General features: G+C 50.9%; 1 protein-coding gene across 2 annotated transcripts in view; it reads left to right on the forward strand.

Annotated features, from left to right (window-relative positions):
* The window catches only part of SEC14L5 (SEC14 like lipid binding 5), a 39,632-nt gene extending 30,880 nt beyond the window's left edge, over window positions 1–8,752 (forward strand). For both annotated transcript variants that reach the window (XM_039383630.1, XM_039383631.1), the window contains 6 exons: window positions 342–513; window positions 1,160–1,294; window positions 1,693–1,830; window positions 2,541–2,783; window positions 3,514–3,692; window positions 4,746–8,752. In XM_039383630.1, coding sequence (XP_039239564.1) covers window positions 342–513; window positions 1,160–1,294; window positions 1,693–1,830; window positions 2,541–2,783; window positions 3,514–3,692; window positions 4,746–4,851 — 973 coding nt within the window. In that variant the 3' untranslated portion in view covers window positions 4,852–8,752. The remainder of the gene's footprint in view (window positions 1–341; window positions 514–1,159; window positions 1,295–1,692; window positions 1,831–2,540; window positions 2,784–3,513; window positions 3,693–4,745) is intronic.
* The last annotated feature ends 290 nt before the right edge of the window (window positions 8,753–9,042 follow it).

Raw genomic sequence — 9,042 nt, forward strand, 5'->3', positions numbered from 1 at the left:
TGTTTTTCCTATATAGGAACTTGTCTGCCATATTTCACTTCCATTTAAAATGCATTTTAAAATTATTTTTAGCAATAGGCCTGCACACTTTCACCCCTTCTAGAGTGACATTGTATGTTCTTGCACTTAAGTCTGGGTGTCTGTTTTACCTGAAGCTCACCTGGATTCAGGTGTCTCCTGCCTGGGTGTTGATCTGCTTTTTATTGGAACTGCTGGTCTCCCCTGTGGGCTTCCCTGGATCCTGCACGGGCTGTGATGTTACTGGTGTTCTGTGGATCCTAAACTGAGCAGCCACTGTTGGCTGCAGTTCTGACAGGCCTTTTTCTGTGGGTTTGGTTTAGATCCTGGACATGCCTGGTGGACTTGGAAGGGCTCAACATGCGGCACCTCTGGCGGCCGGGGGTGAAGGCCCTGCTCAGGATCATCGAGGTGGTGGAGGACAATTACCCCGAAACCCTGGGGAGGCTCCTCATCGTGAGAGCCCCCCGGGTGTTCCCTGTGCTCTGGACCCTGGTGGGTGAAAGCTGGGCTGCAGGGTCATAGACGGCTGTGCATGTACAAATAGAGCCAGAGTCAGGGAGGGAAAAGCCTCCAGGTAACTCCAGGCTGAACTCCTGAAGAGGCCACAGTGTTGCTGCAGAGCCCAGCTGTGGTGTGCCTGGAGCTCACTTGGTCCCAGTGATTGTCATCTGTCAGGACAGGGTGTCAGACCTAAATTGCAACCCTTCACGCAGTGGGAGCTCAAACTTGGTGGGTTTTCATATGGATGGGAAGATGGATGTTTTTTAATCTCATGCTGGAGGACACTGAAGAGTAATAAGCAGTAAATAATAAATATGGTTCTGCCTGGTGCCTGCTGTAATGTGAGAACATGGTCATTAAATTCCTTGTGAGGTAGTGACAGCAAACCTATTTTACATTAAGTAGAAAATGTTGTGAGATGACAGTATATCCCAACATGCCCCAGTTAGAGTTCACTTCCCATTTGGTACCCCTTTCTTTGGGGAAGTACTTTAGCATTTCAGAGCTCCTGTTGGACTGCATTCCTGCTGCTGAGACCTTCCAGTCTAGAGCCTAAAGCATCCTTATGAGATGGTGCAAATGTTCTTTCTGACTTCCCTCAGTGGCAGTGATGTCTTCTGTCCTCTTTTTCTTTCAGGTCAGTCCCTTTATCAATGAGAACACACGGCAGAAGTTCCTCATTTACAGTGGGAATAACTACCAGGGCTCAGGAGGGCTGGTGGACTATGTGGATAAAGAGGTGATCCCAGACTTCCTGGGAGGAGACTGCATGGTGAGTGTTCTTTGCTGCTGTGCAGGTGAAATCTGGAGTTGATTCCCTCTTCCTCACCACCCTGGCCTTCCACTGCCTTCTGGAAGGGGTTAAACCTCTGTGCTGGCTGGGATACCCCTGCTCTGGGCACAGGGCAGGTAATTTGGGCCCAGGAGACCACCCTGAAGTGGTGGTGCTGCCCTGGGCATGCTGTCCTGGAGAAGGGGATTAGAGGTCGACTGTAAATGGAGCTGAGATAAACCTGGATAGTTCCAGTAAACTCAGTCCCCCTGTGCAGTCCCAGCCCAGCTGAGGGTGTTATTCTGTGTCTGACACATGGCAAGTGTTCCTGGGACAGGTGACTTGTACTTTCCAGCTGGAATACCATGAACCCTCCTGTCTGTGTGTCCTCTGCCCAGTGCACTGTCCCAGAAGGTGGCCTTGTCCCCAAGTCACTGTATCAAACCGAGGACGAGCCAGAGAACTCCGATCACATCCGGCTGTGGACAGAAACCATCTACCATTCTGCAAGTGTCCTCAGAGGAGCTCCACACGAGGTACAGACCCCAATTCCTGGGCTCAGGAGGTGCTGAACTGGGACAGGGGTAGGTTCCTTCTGTGAGGCTCCCCCAGGGTGAGCAGGAGGTGGCTGGGCAGCAGTGCTGTTCCTGGAAGGATGATGTTAGGGGTGTTAGCTGGAAGTGTGGGAGTTAAGAACAGCACTTTAAGAAGCAGTGTCACTTGTCTCTGCTATGGCCTGATCTTCTGTAAGATACACTCTCTTCCTCCTCCTCCTGGGAGAATTAAAGGTCCCTCCATTTCCCTTGTGGCAGTTCAGGTCTCAGCAGTGTGGCTGGGAGGGCAATGGGGGCAATATAAGAAGGTGTGCACTGGGAACAGCCTGATGAGATTCAGCAGGAACAGAATGTCCCAAAAAGGAGCCACCTGAGTGTCAAATCAGGCCTCTGTTCTCACTGATGGGCAGTGAGTCTGATTTGGCTCTTTGCTGTGTCCTATGCCTCTTTTCCACAGAGGTTTTCCTAGAACTAGTAAATGATTACAAGGAACTCTAATATGGGAAGAGACAGGGTGAAAATGCTTGAGCAGATGTACTGTGGCAGGAGACTGGGAATGGGAATGGTCTGTATCCTCCTTGGGAATCAAGGCCATCAGCCAGCTGAAGGACTGTGTGTGCTCCACGGGGTGGGGAGGAGCACATTGGCTGCCACCTGACTCTGCAATGGGCTTGTTCTGCTCCCTGCTTTAGATAGTCGTGGAGATTCTGGAAGGGGAATCTGTCATCACCTGGGACTTCGACATCCTGAAGGGGGACGTGGTGTTCAGCCTCTTCCACTCCAAACGAGCTCCTGAGCCAAGTCACAAAGAATCCACGTTACCAGGTCCCTGTGCTGGGGACAACGTGCAGCTCATCGACAGGACCTGGGTGCTGGGCGTGGATTTCAGCCGTGTGGAGTCACCGCTGGTCTGCCGGGAGGGGGAGAGCATCCAGGTCAGAGGGGTCTGGGGAGAGCATCCAGGTCACAGGGGTCTGGGGAGAGCATCCAGGTCACAGGGGTCTGGGGGCTGGCAAGGATCTCACAGTCCTGCAAACTCCAAAATGAGCTGCTGGTGGGGAAGGAATTGATGACCTGAGAGCCCCTTCCAGTGCCTAAAGGGGCTCCAGGAGAGCTGGAGAGACTTTGGACAAGGGCCTGGAAGGACAAGACAAGGGACAATCGCTTCCCACTGCCAGAGGGCAGGGTTAGATGGATATTGGGAAGAAATTCTTGGCTGTGAGGCCCTGGCACAGGTTGCCCAGAGAAGCTGTGGCTGCCTCTGGATCCCTGGAAGTGTCCAAGGCCAGGTTGGACAGGGCTTGGAGCAACGTGGTCTAGTGGAAGGTGTCCCTGCCCATGGCAGGGGCTGGCACTGGATGAGCTTTAAGGTCCTTTCAGCCCAAACCATTCCATGATTCTGTGATCATTCTCTGGGTTCCCTGTGGAAGTGGCTGCTGTCCCAGGGCTGCTTTAGAGTGAACCATTGGAAAGAGACTCCACGATAAAAACCTAGTGGAAAAGAACCTTTTTTTGCTGGCACTGCAGGGGAGTGTCTCAGGCAGGTAAAAGTGGTGACACCTGTGCCCAGAGCCATCGGCTCCATCGGGGTTCTTTGACTTCACTGGGTCATTCAGCCATTTCCCAGGACTCCCCGTGGTCACTGGTGTCCCTCCCTCTCTCCAGGGGTCCCACGTGACGCGCTGGCCAGGGTTTTACATCCTGCAGTGGAAGATGCACGGCCCCCCTCCCTGCTCCAGCTCCAGCCTGCCCCGCGTGGACGATGTCCTGGCCTCCCTGCAGGGCTCCGGCCACAAGTGCAAACTCATCTACTACTACGAGGTGTTGGCCTCCAAGGACTTCAGGTGGGACATTTAGGGGGTATTTACTACATGAGTTGCACTAGAGAAGCCAAATGAGAGGGCTGAGAGTGAGTTAAACATTTGGATCCCAGTGACCTCCGCTGGGTGCGTGTCACTGGGGATAAGTTTGACACAAACTTGGTGGCATTTTGCACAAACAATCTCCTTTAGTGCTGTAGGTATTAAGGGCCCCCTTGGCTGTGTGTCCACCTGAGGAATTTGTGCTTCAGGTCTTGCTTGCAGCTGCCAGAAGAGCAGGAGGTTTTTGACTCAGGAGGTTTATCTTAGTTGGGAAGATTTTGAGAAGTTACTTTTGGAGTAACTCAGATATCAGCTGGGTGTTTCCCAGATATTCTGTCTGGCAGAGAAGGATGTCTGCAGTGACTCAGAGAGCACTTCTGAGCAGGTGAACAGTCAGCCTTGGGACACTGTGCTTGGCCTCCTCCTTTAGTGCTGAAAGCACTTCCCAGTCCCCTGTTAATCTGAATTCTTTGCGAGTCCTTGACCTTTCCCTGGAGCTGGAGGAAGTGTTGGGCAGAACAGACTTGCAGGTGGTGACCTGGCCAGGTCCTGTGGAGTCAGAGCAGCAGCAAACACCTCCCTCCAGTCATGCAAACATGTTCCTTGGTGCTCTTCCTGCATTAACTGAGCCCAGCCTGCTTTTGGCAGGAGCTGGCAACAATGGCTGGGCACTCTGGAGTTGGGACTCTGGTGTTCAGCAGCCTGCAGTCCTTGGGCTCACAGTGGCTGCTGCATTTGGGATGCACTGGAGTTTTCCTTTCTGCTCAGGGGCAGCAAAAACAGCCCTGCAGAGGCTCCAGCTCTGTCCCCTTCCCCAGAACAACAGCCAGGGACAAGGAATAATATCTGTAACTGGGAAAAAATATCTCTAATGAATTTTTCATGATGACACGGAGATTCTTAGAGAGCAAGTGGAAAATGATGGGACAAAAAGCACTTGTGCAAGCACTATAGAGGGTAAACTGATCTGTCAGGGGAATAGTTCTCCATTAATTGCTGCCTTCCTAACAGCCCATCTGCTTTGTCCCATCCCAGGGGATCCATGTCGAGCCTGGAATCTTGCAACAGCGGCTTTTCCCAGCTGAGTGGAGTCACGACATCTTCCAGCCAGTCCCAGAGCAGCTCCCACCTTTCCAGATAGCAGAGCCAAGGCTGCAGGGAAAGACCTCCTGGGCCTTCCTGCCCCCAGAGCTGCTCTGAGCCCCAAACCAAAGAGCTCCAGGGCTGAGCCTTGGGGCAGTTGTGTCGCAGCCATTTGGACACAGAGAGGCCTCTGGGAGCTGCTTAAACCACAAGACCTGGAATTCCAATGGTGGGTTTGGAGTTCTGGAGCAGCTGCTGCTCCTCAGGGGTCTCTTGGATGGATTTTGGCTGGATGTCAGTTGGCAGGGATCGCTCCAAAGGGCTCCTCCCATCGGTCCTTCCCATGTGTGGCAGAGGAGGCTGATGTTGCCTTACCTGTTGGACCTTTTGGTTATTCCTGGGTAGCAAAACTCCTGGAGTTTCCTGGGTGCCCACAGGGCTCCACCAGACACTCGAGTTGGGCATTCCAGGGGCCGGGCCTTGGAAGGACACCTTGGTACAGGTAGGAGAGTTCAGAAATCACTTCCAGGTCGAACCAAAAACCTCTCCTGGTCTGGCAGGATGTTACTGGGAAATGTGGTGGATTTTTGTAACCCTGCTGAGACAAAGTCAAACCAGTTTTCTGGAAAGTCCAGGCAGGGAATCTGCCTCCAGCAAGTGGCATCTTCCTAAAGGTAAACTATTGTTCTTTCTCCTCAGGTTTACAGCAATAATGAGTAGGTCTGTCCCATCCCTGAGTGGATGGGAACTGAATCCAATTCTAAAGGGCTAAGCAAAGCAATATTTGATTTCCTGAAGGCACAAGATTTTCTGGCAGTAACTTGCTTACAGTTCCTGCAGAACTTGCTTCTTTAAAACATGAGCTCACTTGAAACCTTTCAAAGAGGCCTGTATGTATGTAAGCACTTACTGAAGCCTATTTATTCAATGCTAGCTTATTTTAAATTAATTTTTAACTTATTTATAATGTCAGAAATGACTATTTATTAAATCCAGCCACCTTTTTTAATGGGATGAACTTTGATTTTAGAAAGGAATAACTGGTTGTCTTCAATCCCAAGAAGTCTTTCTACTTAAATCCCAATGTTTGTGATCACTGGATGTTCTTGCAAAAAGGGCTGCACCGTGCAGAACACTGGGGTGAGGGCTGTGTCACCTTCCCTGCAAGGGAAAGGGAGACTCCAGTGCTTTTTGGACTGTTTCTTAGGATTAAGAAGCCAGGATTGAGTTCAGGAGTTGTCATGAAGATTCACTGTTTTCCTGCACACCAAAAATCCCGTGTTTGTCCCTCGTCTCCACTGGGGGTTCGTGTGGTCGGGCTGGGGAGCGAAGTTATCCCTGTTCTTGTCCCCGTGGCAACAAGATGAGAACAGGCATCAAATACTCCCCAAGTTCTTGTTCACACTGATGGAATCTGGGCAGTCCTTCCTTCCCACCCTGCTGGTTTAATTCCTGGGTTGGAAGCACCAGGTGCTGCCAAAGGAACCCAAATATTCCGAACAATGGGAGGTGAGAACTTGATTTGTTTCTGAGTTGTTTGGTGATTTTTTTTTTTTTTAAAGGATTGGAGCCAAGGGAATCACTCTCCCACCTTGCAGGGCTCAGGGAAGTTCTGATTTCCAAGGATTCCCCAGTTGTCCCGTGGACTTTTAGCATTTGTCCCACACAAGTGAAACTTCTGTCTCCAGCATTTCAGCATAAATGGAGTCTGAGAGAGTGGGACAAGTATCACCTTTCCTCTGGAAAATCAGGAGTTTTGACAGTAAAAGTGCATGTGTGTATCCCTCATGGAAAATCCTTTATCCATAATTCATTCTGATCTAGAAATAGAGTTTAAACCAACTCCCAAAGCCCCAGGAGCAAACCCAGCCCATCCTCCCTGTGCTGGTTCAGGATTTCACCTTCTTGGGGCTCAGTTTTTACTTGTTGCTCACATCCCACGGCGGCAACGTTCTTGTTTCCTGTGGTTTCCTCTGGTTAAGAATCTCTTCCTTTGCACTGGGATATTTTTAAATTTTATTTTGAAATGTGGGATGTGCTGTTTTCTCCCCACACTACAAGTTTTGGGTGTTTAACTCTTGTCAGTGAGGCACCTGGAACTTGGCACCTCTGGCAGGTCTCTGGAGGAGCCAGGGAGGCCCAAAGGGCTGGTCCCACGGAGTCTTCCTGGCTCCAGGGACATCCCAATCCTAGTTTTTCCTCGTGTTCCTTGTCAGTGCTGCTTCTCTGTCCATGAGATCACGGCACAGGTGTGTTTGGGAAGCAGCTTGTGACCTCTCCCTTGGCAAAGCTGCCTGGGTTATCCCACCTACCCATTTACTTTGAAACCAATTTGAATGATCCAGTATTTTTTTCCTGAACGTTGACAGGAGAAAGGGAGCAACAGCCTGGATGTTGTGGCTGGTGCTGTGCTGTGCTTTTTAAACCTGACCTTGTGAACTGCCAATGCCAGAGATGGAATTCTTCTGCATCACCTTTTTCCCCTCAAACGACATCAGTGTGCTTTAGAAAATCACAGTTTTCTTCACAGCAGCTGCCTGTGAGTTGAGGCTGGGAGGAGTTCTGGATCCTCTGGATCCTCTCCTAAGGCAAAACCTTGGGAAACAGCCTGGTTTGGGTGCTGATTGGAGATGCAGCAAGGCCCTCCCTGCTCCCTCCCCAGCAGCAAAGCCAGTGAGCTTGGGCCGTGTTCAGGTAATTAAAAAACAGCCCCCAGTAAATCGGGGCCTCCCTTTCAGATGTTCCATATGCAAACACAACACCTACCTCAGAGCTGTTGCCGTGTTTCCTGTGCTGGGGTGCAGAGGGCTGGGCCATAGTTCACAGTTAAATATGGCCAGAGGTGAACCCTTTTGTTCTCAGTGATTCCTCCAGGTTTGCCCCTTTTCCTGGTGTCTGTCCCAGCACGACTGGGAAAGGCAGACATGGAGCACGAGGATGGATGTTGGATCGTTCAGGGCACGGCTGGACTGCAGCCCTGGGCCATTCTGACTGAACCTTCGCTGCCTCTCAGGTGTGAAAAGGGCTGCAGCAGAGGAGCCTCCGGGGCTCCAGGGGCGGCTCCGGCGCTTCCCGGGGCACGGGAGAGCTGTGACCCGGCACCGAGGGCTCTCGTCAGCAGGGAGGCACCAGAGCTCCTCTCTAGCTCCTCAGCTCCTGGACTCACTCACTGCTCTTGGGAGAGGGAATTCCCAGCTGTGCCCAGGTGAGGGAGCCCGGAGTGACGCTGGGAGCGTTTGCTGCCGCGTCCAACCAGTTCCCTTTCAGGAACAGGGAAAAACCAACTTGGAATAAGAATTTCTAATCCCAGTTTGGTTTGAAAAAAGTCATAATCCGCTCGTCCCAAATCTGTACCGCTTCCTGAGCTTGGAATTCCCGGTGGGAAGTGCTGAGCCCAGCTGTCCACCCTGCTGGGGTGGGAAGTGCTGAGGGCCAGGCCAGCCGAGCTCCAGGCAGGGAATCCCTCCTTTCGAAAGGCACACACTGCTTTCATATCCCAGATGTTTATACTGTGAGCAATTAATGCAAGGAGCAGCTATTAGACTCTTAACTGACAGCACTTCTCAAAGATTCCTGCATGGATTCAGCTTTAATATTCCTCCAACACCTTTGTCACGATCCTCACACCCGATTATTTCTCTCTTGGAAGGCAAAATTGGAATTGTGTCACATGCACAGGCTTTTAGTGACACCCACACCCACTTCCAAGTTCTTAGTGACATGTGTAAGTTAAATGGGCATTAATTATTTTACTTACTTTCTCTCCCTTGCAGCTGGCTTTGGTTTTATTTACTGAAATCCTCATTTTTCTCAGCCAAACCTCCTTTAAGAGCCCTCTGCAAACTGCAGGGCCCTGTAACGTGTTCCCTGACAACAAATGTACTTCAGTGACTGTCTGTGGGTCCCAGTAGAGCTGTACCTTTGGGTATGTTGGAAATAAAACAGCATCTCTAAGAACATGTGGAATTGTTTGATGCAATTGTTCAGACTGGGGGAAAACGAAAATTTAAGCCTGGGTGCTGCTCTTTCCCCCAGAAGCAAGAGGTAAGGTTGGCTTGTGGTCACTTATTCCTGCTCTTGAACTAAAGTGGTCACTTTTTCCCTGCAGAACCAGCATTTTTGTTTAGTTTCCTAGCCCAGAGTGGGCTGGGACAGCACATCCTGCAGTGTGGCTGTTATTTAAAATAAAAGGCCCCGGGGTTCCAATGGGAGGCTGAGGTTAACTGGGAAAGGATCACGGCTCCTTCTG

This window comes from Pipra filicauda, unplaced genomic scaffold (assembly GCF_003945595.2).
Source record: "Pipra filicauda isolate LSUMZ 115617 unplaced genomic scaffold, ASM394559v2 scaffold319_size1146426_pilon, whole genome shotgun sequence".
NCBI classification, from domain to species: domain Eukaryota; kingdom Metazoa; phylum Chordata; class Aves; order Passeriformes; family Pipridae; genus Pipra; species Pipra filicauda.